The sequence below is a fragment of the Elephas maximus genome, chromosome 25, assembly GCF_024166365.1.
Source record: "Elephas maximus indicus isolate mEleMax1 chromosome 25, mEleMax1 primary haplotype, whole genome shotgun sequence".
Lineage (NCBI taxonomy): Eukaryota > Metazoa > Chordata > Mammalia > Proboscidea > Elephantidae > Elephas > Elephas maximus.
Genome location: NC_064843.1, coordinates 37,696,291 through 37,723,341, shown reverse-complemented (window position 1 = coordinate 37,723,341; position 27,051 = coordinate 37,696,291). Strand labels below are relative to the sequence as shown.

Below are 27,051 nucleotides of genomic sequence, written 5' to 3'. Positions count from 1 at the left end.
CAGTTTCTTCAGAAATTCAGTGGGCATCTCCTTCATTAGGTACCTGCTATGCTGAAGCCCTCTGATCAATACTAAGGAAATAAGTATAGAGAAGATGTGGACTCTACCCTCAGGAAGCTCCTAAACCTGGTAGATAGACAATTCTGTTAGAAACGACTTCTTTACATTACTTTAAAGCCTACCACTGCTAACTTCCTTTCATTTATCCAAGTTTTTCTGGGTACTATACCACAAAAAAAAAAAAAAAAGGCTCAGCCTCTCTTCCTTCAGATATTTGAAGCCAGTGATCATATTCTCATGGGTCTTCTCTTCCCTGGGCTAAACAAAAAGACCCAGTGGGACTGTCAACTCAGATCTGCCAGCTGGGAATGGGGAAGACAGACTGTTGGCTGGAGGGACAGAAGAGAAGAGGAGCCAGGAACAGAGTGGCTCCTTCAAAGAAAAGAGGAGTCCTTAGGGAGGGCTCTGTAGAATTAGGTTGGAGGTTGTGGGTGGGAGCAGGGGCACTGCTAATTAAGGTAGCCGGAGATTATATTTCTTTAAAAGAGCAGCTCACTGGGAAATACCCCTAAATCTACTGACACTAAACCCAGGCAAAACAAGAGTAGATGAAAGAAAGCCCCAGGATGGAAGGCTGAGGATACTTGGAAAAACTAGGGAGACTGGGCAGAGAAGGACATTTAAGTCCACTGGCCTCAGGAGAGATACCTGCTGAGGGAATGGGCAGCTAACAACTACTACTCCATGCAGCCCAAACAAATCTGGTGATTACCCATACTAAAGTCAAGAAAACCCTCCAGTTTCCTTTGGGGCCCCCTGAAAAAAATACCTGGGTAATTTTCAAGCAGAAGTTGAAAGGTTCCATGGGGTTACTGGGGAAATTAATCCTAGACAGTCTGAAAAACCCTATGATGCTGAGTTTTAACAGCAACCTAAAATGTATACCCACAAGAGCTGGGTGTTCCAAGGGGGAGCCCCTGAGACACTTCTATCACATTTTGGGACCTAAAAATTTCCACGTTTGAGGTTTCTAATGGGGTTTCCCCAAGAAAACCGCAGAATTACCAACAGCTGCTTGAGCATCTGCAAAGGGAGCTGAGGTGCTTTAGCTAAGCATTCATGCACGCTGAAGAAGCCAGACCAGGCAAGAAGAGACCTACAGAAACTTGGAGACAACAGAGCCACGCAACCCGGAAAGGGCCAAGTTAGGTTTCTCCCTAAGCATACTCATTGCTTCAACAATGGCATTTCCATCAGGCTAAGGGATTTCCCCAGGGGTGGCTATTTTAGAAGGGCCTAGCCCACCTGGGTCCTCATCCCTTAACTGTCCACATTCCCACTGAAAGCACCAGAAACATTCTGTCCTTTCAGAGACGGTCCCATCATCACCCTACAACCGTTCTAGGTGCTGTCTCAGGGGCTGGCTTTGTTTCTCCAGGAGTAACTCCAACAGACAAAGTTCAGTTTCCTGAGGGAGGAAGCCCATTCATTAAAAGAGATGCTCCCACCCTACAATTAAGACATGGGAAGGGCCTTTGTTCTAGATCCTTTACTAGAGTCCAGTTCTGGCAGTTGGCTGCCATTATTCCATTTTACAGGTGGGAGAGGTGATGGACAAGACAGACAAACAGGTTCAGCATCTCACCAGGTGGCTCCAGGCAGACGGTGATGTGGCTGCGAGTCTGGAATTCCAGTCCTTGAAGCATTATCCCACAATTTTAAATAGAGATACCTGGGGCATGTCACCTTCGCCTCACATGCACGTCACTGACATGGCCTAAGAGGCCTTTAGCAATGAAACAATCAACAATAAGCCCATTCTGACTGGGCAAAACCCTGATATCCATTTGACACTTGCAATGTCTAAGTTTTACCAGTGCCAGAATACGAGTCTACACATAATGCCTTTGGGAATCTGCTACTGTTCATCCCGCAGCTTCCTGAACAATGCCAGGAACACAGCCCAGAGTGAGCACCTTCAGAGACATGTTTTGCTTGGCCCAAAAAAGCATCTCTGGCTTTCTGTGCCAGCCGGTCTGTGTTGCTTTATTTCTCTTGGGACAACCTAATGTGGAAGGATAGTTTAGTTTTTGGAATCAGGCTGGCCTAAATGTAAATCCTTACTCAGACACCTAACTGGTTGAGGACATCTGGGGCCAGTCTCTTAGTCACTAGGAGCTTCAAATGTAAAATGGAAATAAAACCACTGACCATGGAAAGCTACTGGGTAAAAAAGTATGAAATAACATGCTCTGTCCATGAGGGAATGTATCACGTCTAGCTTATGGCCAGCACACCCCGGAATTGTACCTGCAACACATTAAATACTCAATAAACGCTTGTTGCATAAGTAAAAGGAACCAACACAATGCCTAATACATATGAAAACCAAACCAAACCTGTTGCCATCAAGTAGAATCCGACTCATAGCGACCCTATAAGACAGAGTAGAACTGCCCATGGGGTTTGCAAGGAACGTCTGGTGGATTCAAACTGCCACCTTTCTGTTAGCAGCCAAACACTTAACCACTGTGCCACCAGGGTTCCATAACAGGTACTCAGTAAAAGGTAATTTCCTTCCCCTTTCCTATAGGGATGCTAAACATCACCTATAGGGATGCTAAATGCACACCTCAGGGTGGAATGGCCCATAACTCCCCCACTCAAGAATTCTCCTCTCTCAGCCTCCAAAAAGGTTATGAGACACCACCTTGGTGTTCAGTCTGTGCTGGCTCAGACAGGATGGTACCTGAAAAGGAAGTGGGCAGGTATCTTTCTACCCAGGCTCAAAGGATCCCAAGGATCCTTTGATCTCAAAGGATCCCAAGGATCCTTTGATCTCAAAGGATCAAATGTTCTTTACCTCTTGGCCTCAGGGAGAGAATGTGTACCCAGAAACCACTCTAACATAACTGGCTCTTCTGCACATACCTCTCTGTTCACCAGGAGGAAGTGACATATGGTATGTTGTCCAATGGGCTCTGGGAATTTTTGAACAAAGAGACAGAAAACAGGATTTCAATCTAGAGGAGATCTGATGCTGGGTCTAAGACCTCGTTCCACGTGCAAAACTGGGCAGCTGGCAATTCTCTGGTCTGGGTAGCCCTCTGTAGGGGCTCGCTGGCAGACCAGGAACCTCTTCTCAACTGCCTTCTGTTTATAGCTGCCAACAACCCACCTGCTATTAGGACCACTGGCCGTAGTCAAATCAGGCAAATGGCCCAAGTTCCTTCTTGGAGATGCCTCAGAGGGTGTGTCTGAAGCTCTGGAATCTTGTCCCTCCTGTAATCAGCTGAACAAATATTTGCCCCGAAAGAGAATCAAAGCAGGGGAGAACAGGAGAGGTCATTACACAAACCAACAGGAACTATTTAATCATTCATCCCCCCAGGGAGTTCATTTACAGAATGGCTTTCAAGTCTGATCAACCTCAACTCAAGACAGCTTTCTATCTCTATTCCCTCCACTGCCACCCCCAAGTCATCTGACCTCTATTGACTTGATCCCCTTGCCTTTTACAAAACCTAAGTGAAGAGGAAGAGTTGATGAAGTTGCAAATAGGAAACGAGAGAGAGGAGGTGGAGTTCCAGGGCAAACTCTTGAGGTCTCTAGCTCGGTGGTAGGATGAAGTGCCGGCCACGCCCTAGGCCCAGCCTATGGACAACTGCATTCTTGACATTCCTGTGTCCACAGTGCATGGTCCCTTCCACATCAACTTCTTCAATAAATGACTTATTTTCCACAGCCTGCTCAATGTCCTAGGGGTTCTGAGGGGACAGCAGGGCTACAGGAGGCCTGCACCTCCTCCACCCTCCTCCAGGCAGGGGAAAATAAGCAAGAAGAGCAAAAATTGCCTAGAGGGACCACTGTAAAGAAGCTCTCACCATTACCTCATCCTGACTTGGGAAGGGGCAAGAGAATGCTCCCTTCCTGGGAAAGGAGTAAGGCATGATTCCTGGGCCTAGAGTGTGTCTGGGACCAATAATAATGACTAGAGTCAACTTGCTGATGTTAAGGCACTGTGCTTACATTCTCTCCAAGATTTTATAATATGCTGCAAGGCAAAGAGAGCTTACCATATTTTTTTAGTGGGACAAACTGAGGCTCAAGAAGGTAAACTGCCCTGTCCAAGGTCTCACAGCTAGTTAAGTGACAGGGCTGGGACTCACACCTGTGTTAGTTTGTTTCCAAAGTCTGTCACCAAATTGCAATGCTCTAGAGAATCCCACAGACTGGGTTCTTGCTTTGCCATGAGTGCTTGGTGAAGAGGCCCCAGAACCCTGGCCGGAAAGCAACAGGCAGAGCAGCTGGAGCTCTCCAACCGACCCCAGGCAGTGAGGTGCAAAGTCCCCAGGCTTAATGCATGACACAGCAAGAGCTCCACAAACATACCACTCACGCAGAAAGTTGCACACTTAGGGGTGTGGTGCAAACAAAGGCTGGCACAGCCTACACTGCCCTAAAATAAGACAATCTTCAGCCATCCAACACGGTGGTGGAAAGTTTTGCCTGGCCATGCCCTATCCTGAGAGGAAAGTACCACACAAGGAAACTCCAAAATAAAGGGAACTTGTTTTGGGGATGGTTGACACCCTTGGGGGAGAAAAGATGGAGGGGTTTGTGGACCACTGATGCTCAGTCTCTTTTGCACGCATTATACTCATTACCTGTTTGGGTGGTGAACCATTGTGTCAGGGTGAGGAAACACTGGACTAACTTCCCACTTGCATAGGTTTTGACCTGAATGAACACATAGGCTATGTCTTCCTTCACTGAGGTACTGAAGCACAAGTATGAAAAAGTAGGGTCATGAAGATGACCAGAATGAAAGATGCCAGGTCCTTCAAGAACTAGGTCATCTGTATTTCCTAACAGTTAACTCCTTGTAGTGAAATGAGGCCAGTCACATCCCTGAACCAGCAACATCTCCAACCATCACCCAGCACAAGAGAAAGAGATACAAGGGAAAGGCTATTGAGGATCTCTCTGACCAGAGGCCAAAGAAATGGGACACACAAGGGGCGTGGTCCTTACCCAGCCGCCGTTCTCCTGGATCCAAGGCTCTAGGTGGTCATTCAGGTAAGTAGCCATCCAAGTTGCGATCCGACTCACCAATACCTGCATCTCCTTGTCTACGCTTTCCACGCACAGTGCCCCACCGAAGGAGAAAAAGGCCACAATGCGACCCCAGTTCACCCCATCCCGGAAGAGTTCGTTCACTACCTGCTCAAAGCTCTGATATGCTGTCCCTGGGGTGATGTGGAGCTGGGATGTCAGGTCACTGAATGCCCGCCGGTACCGCAGTTCGAACTCATCGCCTGCCTCCCTCAGAGCTTGCTTCACTGCTGCCATGGGGATCACCTCCCGGGCATCCAAGCTGCTGCTGTGGCCAGTAGCTCCATTCACCGCAGGGCTGTCTGCCAGGTGCCGGGATGGGTTGCCATTGATGGCACTGGGGATCTCCATCTCGGATTCAGTGCCTTCCGAGGCCCCAGTCCTATTCTCCTCCACATCACTAAACTGACTCCAACTGTATCCTTTCTGGGAAAGCTTGTAGGAGAGAAAGTCAACCACCAGCTCCCGGTTGCTCTGAGACATTTTTATAATAGGGATGGGCTCCACCAGTCCATTGTCCAAAACACCTGCTCACTCACTGAGTCTGTCTCTGTTAGTGGTTCTCCTCTGAGATCCAAAGCCAAGATAAGGTTCTGAAGGGAAAAAGCTTCAGGGGAAAAAAAAAATTAATATGTATGCCATCTCCCCACATCACATTCCCCCTCCGGGTACCAGAGCTGATTGTGTGGCTCTTATGACGGTCTGGGTCTAGCTTCCAGGAGACTTCGAAAAGTCAAATGGAAAGCCCCAGTGGGCTCTGAATCATCCACCAACCTCTTTCACTCTAGCCACCCCCTATTCTCTGAAAAGCCTTCCTCAGAAAGTCACCCTCACGGGCAGTCCCCCACACCACCTACATTCAAATCCGTTTCAGGCAGCGGCAGGCAGGTGCAGCCCCCGGAAGATCTTTTGTATCATAGGTCGCGAGGGGAGGTGGCGGCCGAGATGCCGGTAACTCAGCCGGCCTCGCGGCGGCTGGCAGAAAAAAAAAAAAAAAAACCAGCTCCAGCCGGAGGGCTCATGCGAGCCGGCAGGCTGGAAGCCCTGAAGGCGACACTGGAACCGCGGCGCTCAGGAACCGGCTCCCTCGCTCGCTTCCTCCTCCATCGCCCAGACCGAGGGCGGCCGCTCCGCCGCGGCGGCCTCCTTCCACCGGGAGCCCAGCCCCCTTGCTCTCGCACGCCCCTTGGCTCTCCGCCTCCTACCGGGAGCCAGGAGAACTCCCCCGGAGGCGGCTGCTGTGCCGTTTATTTATTTATTTATTTAAAGGACCAGCTCAGGGTGAAGCTTCTGAAACCCTGCAGGGACTTCTCAATGGGCTCAAGGTTTCGATGAGGGGAGGAGGAAGGAGGAAACAGCCTCGGATGCGCGATGTGGCTTCGGAAAGGCCATCCCCGGCCCTTTCCGGGAGGCTGAAGGCCGGGGGCCCCCCACAAACGCTGCTGGTTTTCTTTGAATTCCCCAATGGCCCTGGACGTGGCGGTGGTAGTAGGGGATTGCCCGGTCCTCCATTCCCCGCCCGGACACAATGGCCGCCGGCGCCGTGCACAAAGACCGGGTGACGGTGAGGCGCCCGGCTTCTCGGGTCGGAAAGTGGGGTCGAGGGCCGTTCGAGGCCCCCCACAGCCGAGACCACGTTTTCCTGGGGACAGGCCCACGGCGGTTTCCTGCCGCCCCCGGGAGGGCTGAGGGGCCGGGGGGGCTGCACCTCCGAAGCCCGGAGTGGGTGGGCTGCGGCCTCGCGGCTTCTCCAACAAGCTAGGCCGGGTACCCGCCAGGCCACCGCCCTGTTGCTAGGCAACCTTCTTTCCTCAGGGGCTCCCCCTAGACCTTTCTGGGAGGAGGGGTCTCGCCCCTGGCGGCCGCCCTACCGTAGCCAATCAGCGAGCCCAATAGGCACGGGCGCGGGACGGCGAGGGCTCCCATTGGGCGCAGCGCCTGTCACGCGCAGGGGAGGCGGTGCTCTCACCTGCGAGACCCGCGAGGCGTGGGGGGCCACATCCCCCTTCATGGGCCTGGTAGTTTCCAGACACGGGAGCTCTTCGCGACTGACTTCCGTGCCGCGGACCAGGGCCCGCCTACCTGGCTGACTGCTCTTGCCGTCTCTTCCCAACAAGCCGGCCTCAGTTTCCCCTGAAGAGACCGGGGGAACTTGCAAGCTCAGTCACTTCCGGTGCTGCGGCAGCGCGCGCGAGCCCGAGACGCAAAGGGAGTGCGCGCTTTAAATGACTGGCGTCAAGGCGTGGGAGAGAGCGCCCTCTTACGGAACATCTGGGGAATTCGAAGCCTTAAATCAACATTTACATTCACACATTCATTTATTCATTCCGTCTCTTTCATCAACCTGTTAATTTGTATGTCGAGAAAGCGTCACATTGTGGCTGAAAACAGAAGCCCTGATGGCGCAGTGGTTAAGCAATCTGCTGTTAACCGAAGTATTGGCAGTTGGAACCCACCAGCCGCTCTGCGGCTCCGCAGGACAAAGACGTGACAGTCAGCTTCCTAAAGATTTACAGTCTTGGAAACCGTATGGGGCTGGGGCTGTTCTACTGTGTCCTATAGGGTCGCTATGAATTGGAAACGACTAGCCGGCAATGGATGTGGCTGAGAAACTTATCTCTGGGGTTCCGACTTTGCCACTTGGACAAGTTACTCAGCTGCTCTGTTCCTCAGTTCCCTCACCTGTGAATTGGGTAATAGTACCGACTTTCTACGTAGGGTTATTGTGAGGATTAAGAGAATTATTATTTGTAAAGTCCGGAGAACAGTGTGTATACCATAGTATGTGCTGTGTAAGTTTATTCAACAAATACTGTTTGGGTTGCTGAAGATAGAGTTAGGAACAAGACAGATACAGCCCGTTTTCCTGGAGGCTTAAACCATTTTTTTTTTAAACCATAGAGATGGAGAAAGACAGTAAGCAACTAAGAAAATACACAAACAAGATAATTTCAAATAGTGATTGGTACTAGGAAGAAAATAAATTCGGGGTATTGTCATAAAGAGGGCCAAGGAAGAGAAGAGGTGCTGTTTTAGACAGGGTGGTCAGGGGAGAGGCATTTATTCACAATTATTTATGTAGGGTAGCTAGGGATTGCCTCTTTGAAGAGAAGACGTTGAACCCAAGACTAGGAGGATAAGAAAGTGCCAGCCTATCCGAAGAGGCTGGAGAACATCAACCTAGGCAGAAGGATAGCATGTGCAAATGTCCCGAGGCAGGAAGATCTCCACACATGCCAGAAGCTGAAAGTGAAGCAGTATGGCTGGAGAGTAGTGAGAGAAGGGTATAGTGTGAGAGGAGATTAAAGTTAATCACGGAAATGAGTTGGAATTGATTCTAAGCATGGAAAGGTATGTTAATTGATTAAAAATAGGTATATAGGAACACTGAGTATTAAAAATGTACAAAAGCACGTGAATGAAAAGCAAGTCCTCTTTTCACCCCTGCTTTCAAGTCCCTGGTTCCCCTCACAGAGGCTATCACCTTTTCCCATGTAGCCTTTCAAAGATGGTTGCTATATTCAGGAGCTTATTTATATGTATAAATGTTTTACACAAACAGTAGCATGCTACACACACTTATACACCTTGTTTTTTTTCACTGAGCTCTACATTTTGAAACTGCCTCAAGTTTTTAAATTAATGCACAACTTTATAAAGACATGCTATAATTTATTTGCTCAAGCTCCTATTTAGGAACATTTAGATAGACTCCGCAGGCTGCCAGAAGAATGAACAAATCTGTCTTGGAAGAAGTATAACTAGAACGCTCCTTAAAAACGAGGATGGTGAGACTTGGTCTCACGTACTTTGGACATGTTACCAGGAGGGACTAGTCCCTGGAGGAGGACATCATGCTTGGCAGGAGGACATGAAGCACTTACTGATGAAGATCAAAGACTACAGTCTTCACTATGGATTATAACTGAAAAAAAAAAAAGAAGCCCATTACTGTCAAGTTGATTCTGACTCATAGCAACCCTATAGGACAGTAGAACTGACCTATGGAGTTTCCAAGGAGCACCTAGTGGATTCGAACTAATGACCTTTTGGTTAGCAGCCGTAGCACCTAACCACTAGGCCACCAGGGTTTGGATTATTCCTCAACATAAACACAAAACACAAAAATAAGTAACATCATGATAAACAGAAAAGATTGAAGTTGTCAAGGATTTCATTTTACTTGGATTCACAATCAACACCCATGGAAGCAGCAGTCAAGAAATCAAATGACATATTGCATTGGGCAAATCTGCTGCAAAAGACCTCTTTAAAGTGTCAAAAAAGCAAAGATATCACTTTGAGGACTAAAGTGCACCTGACCCAAGCCATGGTATTTTCAATCGCCTCATATGCTTGCAAAAGCTGGACAATGAACAAGGAAGCCCGAAAAAGAGTTGATGCCTTTGAATTTTGGTGTTGGCAAAGAATACTGACTATACCATGGACTGCCAGAAGAATGAACAAATCTGTCTTGGAAGAAGTACAGTCGGAATGTTTCTTGGAAGTGAGGATGGAGAGACTTACTTTGGACATGTTACCAGGAGGAACCAGACCCTGGAGAAGGATATCATGCTTAGTAGAGGATCAGCAAAAGAGAGGAAGACCCTCAACAAGATGGACTGACACAGTGGCTGCAACAATGAGCTCAAACATAGCAATGATCGTGAGGATAGTGCAGGGTTTCGTTCTGTCGCACGTAGGGTCGCTGTGAGTCGGAAAAGACTCGACAGCAGCTAAGAACAACAGGTAGATTCCAATCTTTTGCTATTACGAATAATGCTGTCACTGGTCCATTCATTATTCTGCATATGTGGGAGTTTGTCTGCAAGGTAAATTCTTGGAAGTGAATTACCAGGTAAATGAGTAAATGTATTTTTTTCTTGCTTTTAATGGCTATTGGCAAACTGTTCTATACAGCAGTTGTACCAGGTTACTCTTCCATCAGTCAAGTATCATACTGCCTATTTCCTCACACCCTGGCCTACACAGTGTGATACCAAACCTTTTGATCCTTGCAAATTGGATAGGTAAAAATTGAGAGGTACTTTTATTTTTCAGTCCCTTTATTATAAGTGAAGTTGAGCAATTTTTCATATTTTCGAGCGATTTTTTTGGACTTGTGTTGGTAAATTCTCTGTTCATATCATTTGCCCCCTTTTCAGTGGGTCTTGCTGTTGAACTTTTCCCTCATTGATTTATAGGGGTTTTTATCCCTTTTCCCCCATATGTATGAGTTGCAAATATTTTTCTGGTTTTATTACTTATTACCATGAAAAAACTTTTAGCTTCTATATGTTTTATCAATCTTTTTCTTTGGGGCTTCTGGGTTCTGTGTTATACTTAGAAAGGCCTTCTCCAGTTCAATTTTATAGAAAGAATTCTACATGTTGTAGTTTTACATGGCTTCATATTTTACATTAAAATTTTTTTTCCACTGTAAATTCACTTTGGCATAAAGTGTGAGTAAGGATCCAGAATTTTTCCCCCAAATAACTACCCAGTTAGTTGTCAACACCATGTATGGTCCCATCTTTTCCCATTCATTTGAAATGTTTCCATTATCATAAATTACATTCCAATGTGTATTTGGGTCAATTTCTGAGCTTTCTATTCTGTTCCATGGGAGGCTTTTAAGCTGGGGCAGGACATGATCTCATTTACATTTTTAAAATCCGTGGCGTCACAACAATTTCTATGTTACGAGTACCATTCTGGGTGGTGCCAAGAGTTAATGAGCTTGGCTGCTAAGCGACCAGTTGGTGGTTTGAGTCTTCCCAGAGGCGCCTTGCAAGAAAGGCCTGGTGATCTACTTCTGAAAAAAATCAGCCATTGAAAACCTTATGGAGCAGAGTTCTACTCTGAGACACATAGGGTCGCCAGGAGTTGGAATCAACTAGACAGCAGCTGGTTTTAAGTGTGCTACGGGAGTCGCTATGAGTCGGAATTGACTCGATGGCACTGGGTTTGGTTTTGGTTTTATGGGAGCCCAGCAGAGGGTGGGATCAACTGTGCCCCGAGGTGCAGGCTCTGTTGAGCGATCCCTGAAACGAGAGTAGAATTTTGTCTGAGAGAGAAAGGACATTAAGAGCATTTCAGGCAGAAGTCACAACAGTTGGACACAAAAGCCCGCAATGTGTCCTAGGAATAAACTGGGATGCTTGAGAGGGGAACAGTGGTAGAGGAGATTGAAGGTAAATGTGTGGCCACATGTACAGGTCACTAAGTAGCAGCCAGGTTTTTTTAAACAAGGAAAGGACATGAAGAGATTTATATTTTGGAAAGATAGAATACATCGTGCTAAGGTCTCTGTAATCCTCCCAGACGGTTAAGCACTTGACTACAAATTGAAATCCCATCTGGATTTTGCTGACTGCATCCTTGTGATGTCAATTAACCATACTTTAAAAATAGTGTAATTTTATAGAGTTAGTACTTATTAGATTTGTTATGACACTTTCCTATGACACTTTCCCCTCTTTATTATTAATAAACTTAAAAAAAATATTCTTAAAAATTCAGATGCCACTTCTTGTGCCTTTCCTCTTCCATATGAATTTTAGAATCAACTCGCCAAGTTCCATGACAAAATCTCTTGGGATTTTCATTGGGATTTCCCTGAACTTTTAACATCTTTACAATAATATTTTCCCATCCATTAACAAGGATTTATGCCAAAAACCAATCCCATTGCCATCAAGTTGATTCTGAATCACAGTGACCCTATAGTATACAGAGAATGACCCCATAGGTTTTCCAAAAGTGTAAATCTTAACAGAGACAGAGTGCCAAACCTTTCTCCTGCAGAGCAGCTGGTGGGTTCAAACCACTGACCTTTAGGTTAGCAGCCAAGCACTTAACTGCTTTACCAACAGGGCTTCTAAACAAGGTTTATAACCCAATTCAATGATTTTTTAAAAGTTATTCAATAAAGTTTTACAGTTTTTAATCCTGGTGGCGAAATGCTTAGGTGGTAGGCTGCTAACGGAAAGATTGGCAGTTCAAACTCACCCAGCAGCTCCTCCTGTGATATTCTGCTCCTGTAAAGATTGTTGATGTTGCTGTTAGGTGCTGTCAAGTTGGTTTCGACTCACAGTGACCCTAGGTACAACAGAAAGAAACCCTGCACCATCCTCACAATCGTTGCTACGTTTGAGCCTGTTGTTGCAGCCACTGTATCACTCCATCTCATTGAGGGTCGTCCTCTCTTTCTCTGACCCTCTACTTTACAAGCATGATATCCTTCTCCAGGGTCTGGTCCCTCCTGATAACACGTCCAAAGTAAGTCTCTCCATCCTTGCTTCTAAGGAGCATTCTGACTGTACTTCTTCCAAGACTGATTTGTTCGTTCTTCTGGCAGTCCACGGTATACTCAATATTCTTTGCCAACACCATAATTCAAAGGCATCAATTCTTTTTTGGTCTCCCTTATTCATGGTCCAGCTTTTGCATGCATATGAGGCAACTGAAAATACCATGGCTTGGGTCAGGAGCACTTTGGTCCTCAAAGTGACATCTTTGCTTTTTAACACTTTAAAGAGGTCTTTTTTGCAGCAGCAGATCTGCCGAATGCAATACATTGTTTGATTTCTTCACTGCTGCTTCCATGGGTGTTGATTGTGAATCCAAGTAAAATGAAATCCTTGACAACTTCAATCTTTTCTCTGTTTATCATGATGCTGCGTATTGGTCCAGTTGTGAGGATTTCTGTTTTCTTTATGTCGAGATTGAGGTACAACCCACACTGAAGGCTGTAGTCTTTGATCTTCATCAGTAAGTGCTTCAAGTCCTCTTCACTTTCAGCAAGCAAGGTTGTGTCATCTACATATTGCAGGTTGTTAGTCTTCCTGCAGTCTTGATGCCGTGTTCGTCTTCACATAGTCCAGCGTCCAGGATTGTTTGCTCAGCGTAGAGATTGAGTAAGTGTAGTGAAAGGATACAACCCTAATGCACAGTTTCCCTGATTTTAAACCACTGAGTATCCCCTTGTTCTGTTCAAATGACTGCCTCTTAATCTACGTACAGGTTCCTATGAGCACAATTAAGTGTCCTGGAATTCCTATTCTTTGAAATGTTATTCATAATTAGTTATGATCCACACAGTTGAATGCCTTTGCATAATCAATAAAACACAGGCAAACATCTTTCTGGTATTCTTTGCTTTCAGCCAAGAACACCAGAGAGATGTTTGTATTCTTTCAGCCAAGAATACCGGAAATAGTAATGGAAACCACCACACATTTGTCAGTTTGTTGTACTGTGGTGGCTGTGTGTTGCTGTGTTGCTGGAAGCTATGCCACTGGTATTCAAATACCAGTAGGGTCACCCCATGGTGAACAGGTTTCCGTGGAGCTTATAGACTATAACAGACTAGGCAGAAGGACTTGGCAGTCTACTTCTGAAAAAACTGGCCAGCAAAAACATTATGACTAGCACTGGAACACTGTCTGACATGGTGCTGGAAGATGAGCTCCTCAGGTTGGAAGGCACTCAAAATATGACGGGGGGGAGCTGCCTCCTCAAAATAGTGTTGACCTTAATGAGGCATATGGAGTTAAGCTTTCTGGACCTTCATTTGTTGATGTGGCACGACTCAAAATGAGAAGAAACAGCTGAAAACATCTGTAAAGATTATAGCCTAGAAAACTCTATGGAAGAGTTGTACTCTGTCACATGGGGTGGCCAAGTTGAAATCTATCGGAGAGCACCTAACACAACAGCAACATAAAAGTTTTAGGCTTATTTTTGGGAACTTTGTAGTTTGTGTTGCTATTACAAAGGGATTTTTTGTTATTATTGCTATTGTTTTGTAATTAATTAATGATGATGTCAGTTAATAACCCAGTAAAGCAGTTGCAATTCAGTCGATTCTGAGTCATGGCAAATCCCATCTCCTCCACTTATTACATGATTTTACCCTTCTCTGAGTACTTGTTTTTTCTTCCACAATATGGGAATAATAAGGCCAGGGAGGTAATTGGGATTAAATGGGAAAGATGTAAAGTGACAACTACACCTGAAAGCTCTCAATAAACCAAGCGGGGACTGGATCAGTTTAAGGGATTCCTTCACGACTGGGAAGGAAGCTGGGGGCTTGTCTATGTTGCATGCACAAAAAACCCAAACTTACTGCCAATCAGTGGACTGCACTCATAGCGACCCTCAAGGACAGAGTAAAATTGCCCCACAGGGCTTTCAAGCCTGTAAATCTTCACGGAAGCAGGCCACCACATCTTTCTCCAGCGGAGCGGCTTTTGGGTTTGAACCACCCACCTTTAGGTTGGCAGCCGAGCGCTTTAACCACTGCGCCACCAGAGCTCCATGGTGCATGCAAGGGACTCCATATTAAAAAGAACTGAATTCCTATGTCCATTCAAGGAACAATGCACAACCACAGGGAGAATAATAAAAATAAACAGTTTCCTTCCGTTAAAGTTTTGGAGAGGCCTAGGATGCGCTAAACCGATTCCCCACCTTGTCGGCTGGTACCGTCTTTCCCAGATAGCTTCGAGCAGAGGATTCTGGGCTTTGTAGTCATTTCCTTGTAACCATACGTTCTATTGGCTCACGCAAGCGCAGGAGATTACATTTCCCAGCAGTCTCCAGGGCCGGTTGTTTGCTACTCCCTCCTCCTGACTTCTGGTGTCGTCGCGATCTTTAGGGCCAATCAGGAGAGTGAGATTGTACGTTCCCGGCTCTCTGATTGGCGAATTCGACTAGAAAGCCTTGGTTCAAATCTTCAACGGTACCGAGTCCGGCGGCGGGTCCTGCGGGCGCTTGGTTGTCAGATGTGAGGTAAGGCAAGGTGAGCGGCGTAACGAAAGGGGCAGCGGCTGGGGCGCGGGGCTCCCTTCTCCTAGATTCTCGAACAGCTGGAGGTCGTCTCCTAGCACCTGGCGGCGTCCGCACCGCTTGGCCTGGGCTACTGAGGTGGTTGCTTTGTGGGGGCGCCGCCAAAGCCGGGCGGTGTGGGAGCCAGGGTTTCGGGCCACCCTTCTCTTCTTGACAGGATTTTCCCCTGAAGTTAAAGAAAAGCGCCGGATCGAGTACTGTCCGGACCAAGTGTAAGACGCTGTGTCTGTAGGTAGAGGAGGAGGCCGGCGGTTTTAAAGGGGGGAGGGGGAAGGCAATCGGCTAAAAACGACGGTAACAACTATTGTTATTACCATGCTAACTCCTAATCAAGCATTTACTGGATTAAGCGCTCTGCGTGCGTTTTCTTGTTTAATTTTCGTACTAAACTCAACAAGTAGGTGCCATTCTTAGCCCTGTTTTACATAGGAGGAAACTGAGGCAAAGATCCAGATAAATTTCGAGAAATGGATGAAATAGTAGCTCCACCCTCAAGAAGTATGGTATTTAGCGGAGGAAAACAAATGACACAAACTACTTTCAAAACTATTGTGTAAGATATAAAAGAAATATAAATTAGGTGCTGTGAACATAATTGAGGGAGAGTTTAATTCCCCTTGGAGTTGTCTTTATAAATGGAATTTTAAATTCATTCTATTTTGTCTACATTTGTCCAGACTAGCCCCCTTTGCATCGACCCGGTAGCATTATTGCCTGTCTAATTTCCTGTCCTATGGCCTTTACAGATTGGAAGGGAAAGGAAAAGTGGGGACCAAGCTATAATGTTGTAGGATTGGTTTGCCCCCTTATTTTCTTTCTTTTTTTTTTTTGGATAATATTTTACTGTGTTTTTCATGAAAGTTTACATAGCAAATTAGGTTCCAGTTTGACAATTTCTATACAGGTTTTCAGTGAAGTTATATTTTTCACAATGTGTCAACATTCTCTTTAATTGCATTCTGGTTGTTCCCTTTCCTGTGCTCTAATTTTCCTGTCCACATATCTTCTCATCTTTGCTTTAGAGTAATTGTTGACTTTTTGATCTCATAAAGATTTTTTAATTGTGCTTAGGTGAAAGTTTACAGCTCAAGTTAGTTTCAGAAGTCTATACACATATTGTTTTGTGACATTGGTTACACTCCCCACAATGTGACAGCACTCTCTCCCTTTTCACCCCGATTTGGTTTCCTTGTGTCCATTCACCCAGTTCTGTTCCTCCCTGCCTTCTCATTCTTGCTTTTGGGCAGGAGTTGCCCATTTGGTCTCCTTTATTTGATTGAACTAAGAAACGTGTTTCTCACCTGTGTTATTGTTTGTTATATAAACAAACATATATTGTTTGTTATATATAGACCTGTCTAATCTTCGAAAAGTGGGCTTTGGGAGTGGTTTCGGTTCTAAGCATCGGCCATAGTCTCAGGTTTTTCTAGTCTCTGTCAGGCCAGTAAGTCTGGTCTTCTTTTTTTGTGAATTTGAATTTTGTTCTACATTTTTCACCTCCTCTGTCTGGGACTTAGGTGGTTTTTTAATGGAGCACCGTACACACGGGTAACATCTTTATTTTGTGTGCCAGTCTTTTATTTTACTAAAAGGTGACCTTGATGAGTTCAAGGTGTAAAGAGTATCTCAGGGCGGTAGTCTCAGGGAGTCCTCTAGATCCAGTAAGTCAGGACTTTTTAAGAATTTGAGTTCCATTCCGTGTTTTTCTCCTGTTCTATCAGGTCCCTGCGTTGTGGCCCTGCCCCCTATTTTCTTGATATCTTGTGTCTTTTTCTTACATATAAATTTTTTTGTAGTTCGGTATCAAGGACTTTTCAAAATTGATCCTGCAGCTTTGACACTTGGAAGGGACTTTTTGACTCCCTGATTTTGTTTCAGGGTCATCCTTGGTTCAGCCTTGTCTTGATGTTATATCTGCCCCCTTTGAGTGTCTCTCACTTACCCAATGCAGAAAATCGGACTATTTGCTGCCCTAAGGAGGCCACTCTTGTGTGTGGCTTCACTGGCTCACACCTTCTGCCGATCCCTCCCCAAATCAAGCTCGAGCACCTTTTACTGATTTGGAGTAGTCATTTGGTATATTAGTTCAGTATTAAGTTGTCACTCTTGGGATCACAGTTACTGAATCTTCCAGCTCCCTTAACCACTTAACTGACCTTTGAGGGGGTACTGTGTGCTTAGATTGGCACTAGGTACTGTGGGATACACAGGCATGTTGTACTCAGGTATTTTCTGGTACACTTGTATCTTTTTCTTCGAAATTTCCTGAGTCTCTTCCCTAACTCTTTTTGAATTGCTGGGGGAGAAAGGAGGAAGGAAGATTTTAATGCCCTTTGACAAACTTAATTTTTTTTCTTTGCCATGGGGAAAGGTAGGAAACAACAGGGAGGTTGAACAACCCAAGAGATTCTGTGAATAGGTCTGTATTTGAGATAAACACATAGAAATCAGCAGACCAAGGTACTATGTGAAAAAGGATAATAATGGTGAGAGATTCGGCTTTGTTTGCACAGAGAAACTTGATAAACGGGAAATAAAAGATTAGTAAGAAAGGCATAAAATTGTATATAAGGGTTATTTTGGAAAATTTTTTAAAAAAGGCAATTTCAACCTTTCTTTAAAAGAAAATAAAGTTTGCAGTAGCATCTAAGAGAATAAAAAACCAAGGAATAAATCTAACCAGGGATGTGAAGGACTTATACAATGAAAACTATTAAAACACTGTTGAAAGAGATTAAAGAAGACTTAATAAATGGAAAGATGTTCCATGTTGATGGATTGTAAGACTTAATATTGTTAAGGTGTTAATACTACCCAAAGTGATCTATAGATTCAACACAGTTCTGATCAGAATTCCAACAGCCTTCTTTACAGAGATAGAAAAACCAGTCTTCAAATTTATATGGAATGGCAAGAGGCCCCCAAAAGCTAAAACAATGTTGAAAGTGAAGAATAAAGTAGGAGGACTCACGCTTCCTGATTTTTAAAATGTAGCATACAGATACAGTAATGAAAACAGCCTGGTACTGGTGTAACAATAGACACGTAGATGGATGGAATAGAATTGAGAATCTAGAAATAAACCCATATAACTGTGGTCAACTGATTTTTGACAAGGGTGCTAAGTCCATTTGATGGGGAAAAAAGAGTCTCTTCAATAAATGGTGCTGGGAAAATCGGATTTCTACATGCAGAAAAATGAAACCAGATCCATGTCTCACACCATATATAAAAACAAATTTAAAATGGATTAAAGACCTAAACGTGTAAACTAAATCCATAAAATTCCTAGAAGAACAAGCACGGGCAATGCTGTCAGGTCTAGCTTTCAGCAGTGGATTGCAAAAGGCAATGCATAGGACCTCATAAAAATTAAAAACTTATGTTTATCAAAAGCCTTTAACAAAAAGTGCAAAGACAAGCTACTGACTGGGAGAATACCTTCAGAAACCATATATCTGACATGAATCTAATAACCAAAATATACATAAATCTTTGACAACCACAAAATGACAAATAATCCAATCATAAAATGGGCCAAAAGACATCAAAGAGGACATTCGGTTGGCCACCAGACACATGAAAAGATGCTCAGCATCATTAGCCATCAAAGAGATGCAAATCAAAACCACAGTGAGATGCCATTTCACTCCCACTAGGATGGCTAAGATAAAAAACAAAAGAAAAACAAAGTAACAGGTGTTGGCGAGGATGTCGGGAAATTGGAACCCTTATCAATTGCTGGTGGGAATGTAAAATGGTACAGCCTCTGTGGAAAACAGTGTGGTAGTTCCTCAAAAAACTAAAAATAGAACTACTGTAAAAAACCAAACCCATCGCAGTGGAGTAGATTCCGACTCATAGTGACCCTGTAGGACAGAGTAGAACCGCCCCATAGGGTCTTCAGGGGGCAGCTGGTAGATTCAAACTGCCGACCTTTTTGATTAGTAGCCGAACTCTTAACCGCCACACCACCAGAACTGCTGTATGATCCAGCAATTCCACTCCTAGGTATATACTGAAAAGGCTTGAAAGCAGAGCTTCAAAAAGCGACTTGTACAGCAGTGTTCATAGCAGCACTATTCACAATAGCCAAAAGGTGGAAACAACTGAAATGCCCATTAACAGATGAATGAATAAACAAAATGTGGTACGTGCATGCAGTGTAATACTGCTCAGCCAGTAGGAAGAATGAAGTCTTGATACATGCTACAGTATGGATGGAGCTTGAAGACATTATGCTGAGTGAAATAAGCCAGTCACAAAAGGACATATGTTATATGACTTCACTCATATAAAATGACAAGAAAAGGCAAATGTACAGAGACCAAAGTTTATTAGTGGTTACCAGAGGTGGGAGAGGGGGAAAAGAGGGGTTAACAGTGATAGAACAATTGCATTGGTTAAGGGTAGGATTACACGGCTGATTATTGTAACTGTCAATAAGTTGTATACCTGTAAAAAGTTGAATTGGTAAAAGTTGTGTGATAGATATATTTACAACAATGATGAAAAAAAAAAGTAGCTGCTAAGGCTGCTTATGTACAGCCAAATACCTCATGGAATTTGGTTCCTTGGTTTGGAGGTTTAGGGTCATGGTTTCATGGTACATCCCAGTTAATTGGCCTAATAGCATCTTTAGTGCTTCGGTTCTACCTCTTAGTTCATTATGTAGTGAATGGTGTCTTAAAAGCATGCAAGTGGCCATCCAAAGCACAGTTGGTCTCTATTCACTTGGAGCAACAGAGGAAGAAGGAGAGGTAGGAATAGGTGGAGGATATGGAATGCGTGGCTTATTGCCTCCGTGAACAACTGCCTCCTTTGCCATGAGACCGGAAGAACTGGGTGGTGTCTGGCTACCATTACTGAACATTTTCATCATCGATTCCATAGAAGAATCCTGACTTAAAGGAGGAAAATGCAGAACAGAATTTCAAATTCTCATGGAATCTATGGATTTTCTGGAGTCATGGAGGGTGGATGAACCTGTGAAACTATTGCTTTGAGATAATCTTTAAACCTTAAACTAAATATATCCCCTGAAGTCATCTTAAAACCAAACAGCAGTTCAGCTTAACTAGTAAAGAAGGCCTGCCTTGAGTATTATGCTTTTTCAAGAACTGTCTATATGGGGTTAAATCGACAGCGTCCACTTGAAAGAAGGAAACTTAGAGGGCAGTAGGTTTATGTTAATGAGGGAGGAACAACTCAGAAAAGGAGAGTGAGAATGGCTGCACAGCTCATAGAATGTAATGAGTGTCACTGAATTTTACATGTGGAAACTTGAATTGGTGTATGTTTTGTTGTATATATTCTCAACAACAATGAAATTTAGAAAAAAAGGTAAGGTTTGTTCATATTTTAAGTGTGCCTACTATTTGTCCTGATATTTGAACAGGATAGAAGTGCACACTCCCCATTCTTTTGTGTTGGTGTTCCTAAGTTGCAGGTTTTGGAGTGATTCCTTTAAAGTGGGAGTATGTATATTGTATGAGACCAGTATTGTAAAAACTAATGAAAAGGTTTACATATGAAAAGAAGCTTTGATGGTTACAAGGGAGGGGAAGAGTGGGGATGGAAAAACACTTAATAGACAAAAGATAAGTGGTAACTTTGGTGAAGGGTAAGACACTACACAATACTGGGGAAGCCAGCACAACCTATATAAGGCAAGGCCGTGGTAGCTCCACAGACACATCCAAACTCCCTGAGGGACTGAGTTGCTGGGCTGAGGGCTGTGGGGACCATGGTCTCAGGAAACAGCTAGCTCAATTGGCGTAACAGAGTTTATAAAGAATATGTTCTACATTCTACTTTGGTGAGTAGTGTCTGGGGTCTTAAAAGCCTGTGAGTGGCCACCTAGAATACTCCACTGGTCTCACCCCCTTTGGCAACAAGGAGGAATGAAGAAAACTAAAGACACAAGGGAAAGATTAGTCCTAAGGACTAATGGACCACATCTATCACGGCCTCCACCAGACTGAGTCCGGTACAACTAGATGGTGCCCAGCCACCACCACTGACTGCTTTGACGGGGATTACAATAGAGGGTCCCGGGCAGAGCTGGAGAAAAATGTGGAACAAAATTCTAACTCAAAAAGACCAGACCAGACTTTCTGGCTTGACAGAGACTGGAGAAACCCTGAGAGTATGGCCCCTGGACACTCTTTCAGCTCAGTCATGAGACTACTGAGATTCACCCTTCAGCCAAAGATTGAACAGGCCCATGGAACAAAACAAGACTAAAGGGGTGCACCAGCCCTGGAGTGGGGACTGGAAGACAGGAGGGAACAGGAAAACTGGTAATACAGAACCCAGGGTTGAGAAGGAAGAGTGTTGACATGTTGTGGTGTTGTCAACCAGTGTCTTACAACAATGTGTGTATTGTTTGATGAGAAACTGGTTTCTTCTGTAAACCTTCATCTAAAGTTCAATTAAAAAAGAAAAAAATAATAAAGTGGGAGTATGTAATATCAAAGACATAAGGAGACAGCAAATGTACACCAAAAAAAAAAAATTAAAGGATACTTTTACAGTAATGAGATAACCATTTAAGAAGTTTGCCATGTTGGGGAAACCATGCTGTTTAAACTTTAGCTCCCAGAAGCACCCTTCGGTTTTGAGGGTGGGTGTGCTTTGTCTTTTATAGGTCCTTTCTGTTCTCTGTTAACCTTTTTTATGAAAGAAATTGAACCTGTTTCATCACCTTTCTGCTTTTTCAAAGTTCTTGATAAGAAGTACCTACCAGACTTGAAGATTTCGCAAGACAGGTGAAGAGTATGTTGTTAAAAAAAAAAAAAAGTATTGTACCTTTGAGCCAAGCCTGTAGGCAGGTGGACTGACAGACCAATTAGATTATAGGTGAGGCTGTTTGCACAGATGAATTACATTAAAAAGAAATAAGGGGAGTATTAACATGTCAGCTTCATAAGTGTTTAAAATAACTTTAACATTTCTTTATAAAGTAACATGTTTTGGAAGAAAATTTAATATGGGAAAATGAAAAGAAAAAATCATCCACTCTCTCACCTCTCAGATGAACTATAGCTAGCGTTTTGACAGATTTCAATGTTTTTCAATGCCTATATTTAAAGAAATCATATATTAAAAACCTTTATTACTTTTTTCACTTAATAGGTTATAGCATTTTTCTATGTCATTAAAATTCTCTGAATATATGGTATGGTAGGACATGTAAAAGCTGGAACTGTCTAAGGTAGAAACCTGTCAGAGAAGAAAAACTGAAGTATTTTCCACAAATAGAGAGCGATGGAGCCCTTGGTGGTGCAGTGGTTAAGAGACCGGCTGCTAATCCAAAGGTCGGCACTTCATATCAACTAGCTGCTCTCTGGAAACTCTATGGGGCAGTTCTACTCTGTCCTGTAGGATCGCTGTGAGTCGGAATTGATTCGACAGCAACATGTTTGTTTGTTTTTTTTAATAGGGAGGGATAGAAAAGTGCTAAGACTGTGTACCCTGTCAAAGGCAGAAAACTTGTGAGACCCAGAAAAACAAGACGATCCCGTTGAGTTCCAGCTCTCACAGGTTTCACTGTATTATGTGATTCTACCGTAGTATTTTGCTTAGTAAAATTGCTGGATCAAAAAGAATGCATATTTTAAGACTTGATATATGATGCCAAATTGCCTTATGGGAAGATTATGCTGATTTACATACTAGCAGGGTGTATTTACATAAGCACTACTATGTACTTTTTGAATGAATATCTGCAAAAAATCAAAACAATATGGAAAGATTTATAGTTAAAAATCTTCTTGCAGTCCTGTCCCTATTTACGTTGCTCCTCACCACTGCCATAGGTAAACACCTTTATTAGGTCGGGGCTGTGGGTGTATGTATGTCTATAAGTATGTTTATTTCCCAACCCAGATGCCTTTTGAAGAATATAAATCTCTACAAGACTGACTGAGATTTGACTAGGACTGTAACCCTCTGCAGCCCCACCATGAACCCTTACAAACTGTTCTCTTTCTGCTTTTTTGTTTTTATCTTGTTTTTCGTCTTTCAGCTTCAATTCACTTTGGTATTCTATAGATATTTCCTTTGTATATTCTACAAAGATCTGTGTCATTATTTGGTCCAAAGGTGAACCGCATCGTTGATTTCTATCCAGGTCCTGTTTGTCCAGAGTGGATTATGGTTTGTAGAGTTCTGTGGATAAATACAATAAAGCAGAATTGAGTTTGTAATCCTTAAAATAGAACTATATTCAGCTCACAAATTTGGGAAAGAGATGATAGAAAAATATGGTTGCTTAAGGTTTCTGGACAGTGATGAATTAGAGCAAGCGTCTGTATGTCCTGTGCAGACTTCTGAGTGTTTGGACACTGAGGGATTGTCACTGGATTTTAATTTGACCCAAATTTTGGAAGCTTCATAGATCTGTTTTCTGTAAACAGATCTGATTTCAGCGTAGAAGTTAGCAAACATAAATGTGGAAACACGAAGTCCATTAAACTTCCTTCAGACTTAGTTTGTGACTTTGATTAACAGTTAAGATTGCACGCTGGATTATATTGCCATTTACTTTAATCCCTTACGTACAAGAAAAAAAAATGTAGGTGTCTTCTCCCTGAGTAAAATGAAAACAACTAAACTCCTACTTGACTTGTGGTACTTTAATAGTATCTTTTTTCCTTTGTTGAAGTAGGGGAGAGTGTCCCTGGGGAAATGGCACTGCCTCAGATGGGACCATCTTAACTCTCTCAGGATTGATCGCAGACTTTTAAATTGCTTCCAGTTTCTTAGTACCAATCTTCACCTACTTCTGAAAAGTTTAACCCGGCCATGGTTTACAGGAAGTTTGCGTTTCGGGATGGCCGTTCAAAAATCGCACATTACAGCAGAACAAGAATATAACTCCTACGTCCAGAAGAGAAAACATTTTTTTAAGTAACTACATTTCTAATAAAGACTTATTCTGTTTTTGTATTACATTACCACTTAATCCTTGATTTTCACTGTAATAGAAATAGGCAAGACAGAGCTCATAAGCTGTTTGCTGAGGTGCTTGAGAGTATCTATTGCACCAAAGTTTTTATTTTTCTTAGGAGTTGCTAGTCCACTGTTTTAGTCCTGCTTAGAATGTACTCTCTTGCAGCACTCCCCCACCCCCACTGAACCTGCACCTTTTGATTTATAGAGCTTGTCAAGGCTAGTTATTTTTGGTTTGAGAGTGAAGAGAGACAGGAGGCAATGGGAGCTTAATTTCAGATGAATGTGGAAACAGGTTACGTTGCATCTTCTGCAGTTTTCCTCATGTGTACTTTTCTCTCCACATTTGTTTCCCCTTTCCATTTATCTATCCCTCCAGAAAAAGTCAACATTCATCCTTAGCCTGTGGAACTGTGCAGGTCTATCTTCCAGGTATCACTTCCATCAGGAAGGCTTCTCTCACCCTCTCTTGCTCCATCTCCCTTCTCTGTACTTCATAGTGCCCTCTTTTTGTCCCCATAACAGCAAGGATCACCCTGTATCATAATTATTTGTCTGTATTCCCTGTTAAACTGGGGGTTCCTTAGGAAAGAGACTGTATATTGCTTTTTGGAAACAAAGTGGGCTACACGATGGATGACATTTACTAGGCAGTCCATAGGGCACCTAACTGGTTTATAACTATGGGAAAGCCTTTTTCCTCAGCGTTCTTAGTCAGAAATAGCTGTTCCTCCATCCTGAGTGTTTCTAGTTTTGCAGCAGTCTGAAGCTGTGATGGGTTCAGATCATTTTGAAATGTGAAGCTGATTCTCTTGCTTGGCAGCTTGATTTGTTTAGGGGAATGTGGTTGACGCATGTGCCTTTTTTTTGTCCTTTCAGTGAGACCTGTTGACAGAAATTCAATCTTGATTAAGGGGCACAGGAAGGCATCAGGTTCCCACCATGCCTGGGGCTCTCTCACTTAAACAGTTAGCTTTCGCCCTGACCTGTTCCTTTTCCCACTTAGGTCCTGTGGGCTTTAATTTTTGAAGGCTTCCCGTCCTAACATTTTTTATTAAGTATGCAGTGTGATGACACTGGCATAACCCAGTGTTTACTTCGGGTTTTCTTCAGGTGCTTGTGCTGTCGCCCTTCACTGAGGAGAGTTGGGCTTCACCACGGATATGGATCTGTTATTCTCTGTTTTGGGGTGTGGAAGAAGAGATGGTGTCCTGAGTTGGCCACACTAGGCCTGAAGATAGCTTAAAAGAAACATTTTAAAAAGAGGTCATGTTAGAAAAACAGTGTTTTTGTTTTTAAATTTTACCTAAATAAAGATTAGATGTACTTAGGTTTGTGCCCCTTGCCTTCCCTCCACCTTCACCAATCAAATATGCTACCTCAGAAGACATTCCACCTTCTGATGCCTGAATACTTTCTTCGTTAGTCTCTTTTTCCCTCTAGACTATCACAAGAGACATTCATACTAACCTCCATTTTATATATAACAAAAACTTTATATGCAAAGTACGAACTTAGAAAAGGAGAAATTAAGGGGTGATGTTTTACTTAATGGAAGGATTCAGCTCAAAACTTCCCGAATATATTTACAATAGGGTTTTTAACATACCGAAGGTTTCTTTATGAACGACTGGTCAGAGATACTTAGTTTTTGTATAAAGCAGAGATTAACATTTGTCTAACAGGTTAGTACGATTTGATTACCGACCTCCTTTTCTAGGAATGTTCATAGGAAAACCCTGTGCATGACAGTGAAGAGACACCAGATTTTATAATGCTGCAGAGCTGGTCTTGACACTGCCACCTACTTGGTGATCTTGGAGTAGCTTAACTTCTATGTTTCCTTACTTGTAAAATGGTGATGATAATATCAACCTTCTCTGTTGTTAATTGAGTCCTGGTGGTGCAGCGGTTAATAGCTCAGCTGCTAACCAAGAAGGTCAGCAGTTCAAATCTACCAGTTGCTCCTTGGAAACCCAATTGGGCAGTTCTACTCTGTCCTATCCGGTCCTTATGAGTCGGAATCAACTTGATGGCAATGGGTTTGGTTTTGGTTTGGTGGTGTTAATGCAGTGTAAAAGAGACAGTAGGTGTGAAGTGCCTGATGAGATGCTTGGCCTTTACTAGTCAGTATTTGCAAGTTATTATTATCTATAAATGGCTTTGTTTCTTGCTCCATGATGTTTTTATTTATTTATCTGTTTTTAAGTAAATTTGAGAAGCAGAGGATGGTGTATGGATAAGAATGCAACCTTTAGGGCCAAACTAGACTATCTGCGTTCAAATACTGGCTCTCCTTCTTAGATGTGTGAACGTGGGCAGGTACCTGTACCTCTGTTTCCTTCTTTATAAAATGAAGATAGTAACAGTACCTATTTCATAGAGTTATGGGGGCTGAGTGAGTTAATACATATAAAACACTGGATAGTGTCTGGCATTTAATAAGTGCACGATAATTATTTGTTATTTTCCCTCCATATTTATATACTTTTGTTTATTGAGGCAATGCCTGGGAATCACTTCTTTGTTTCTATACGCAAGCATTAAAAAAGAAAGAGTGTGTAACATTTGGATGAGTGAAGTTAGTAACCAATTTACAGGTGACGTGAATAGGAAGTGTATTTCCAAAAATCAAGAGATTTGACAATTATTGGTGGATCATCAAGAATATTTAATAAAAATTCAAGAAAGCCCTGTCTCTTCCAGACTGCAAATAATAGATTTAAGGGGAAATAAATACTGCTTAACTAGTTTTTTAAGGTGAAAAGTTAAGCGTTTCTATGATAAAGCATTCAAAGAGTGTAAGAGTTGATACAGAGGGAAGTCTTCCTCCAACCTAGAGCTCCCAGCTCTCTTCCCAGAGCCAACCACTGTTAATACTTTCGTGTCTCCTTCTACAAATACTCTGTGTATATATGAACGTACATCACCCCTTTTCTTGCTCTCTGTCTTTAACACAAATGGGAGCAAGCTCTTCTGCATTCTGCTTTTCTTACTTAGTGGATTTTGGACCTCATTCTGTACATATCACCACATATGCACAGTTATCTATTAAAGTTACCTAATATTTCATTATGCAGTTGTGCCGTAATTTGTTCAACCAGTATCTCCTATTGGTGGGATTTGGGT

At 43.3% G+C, this 27,051-nt stretch overlaps 2 protein-coding genes across 7 annotated transcripts in view; one reads left to right on the top strand and one right to left on the bottom strand.

Moving 5' to 3' along the window:
- Window positions 1-7,292, bottom strand: part of BCL2L1 (BCL2 like 1) — a 50,836-nt gene extending 43,544 nt beyond the window's left edge. The window contains exons 1-3 of one of the 4 annotated variants that reach the window (XM_049869792.1): window positions 7,085-7,292; window positions 5,973-6,090; window positions 5,035-5,722 (exon numbers count right to left, since the gene is read on the bottom strand). In XM_049869792.1, coding sequence (XP_049725749.1) covers window positions 5,035-5,598 — 564 coding nt within the window. In that variant the 5' untranslated portion in view covers window positions 5,599-5,722; window positions 5,973-6,090; window positions 7,085-7,292. Of the gene's footprint in view, window positions 1-5,034; window positions 5,723-5,972; window positions 7,019-7,084 lie in introns of those variants that run through there. The other 3 variants (XM_049869794.1, XM_049869795.1, XM_049869793.1) reach the window with 3 other exon arrangements.
- A 7,530-nt stretch (window positions 7,293-14,822) lies between these two features.
- TPX2 (TPX2 microtubule nucleation factor) overlaps window positions 14,823-27,051 on the top strand; it is a 59,432-nt gene continuing 47,203 nt past the window's right edge. The window contains exon 1 of one of the 3 annotated variants that reach the window (XM_049869772.1): window positions 14,823-14,910. The gene's annotated coding sequence lies outside the window, so the exon portion shown is untranslated. Of the gene's footprint in view, window positions 14,921-14,952; window positions 15,196-27,051 lie in introns of those variants that run through there. The other 2 variants (XM_049869773.1, XM_049869775.1) reach the window with 2 other exon arrangements.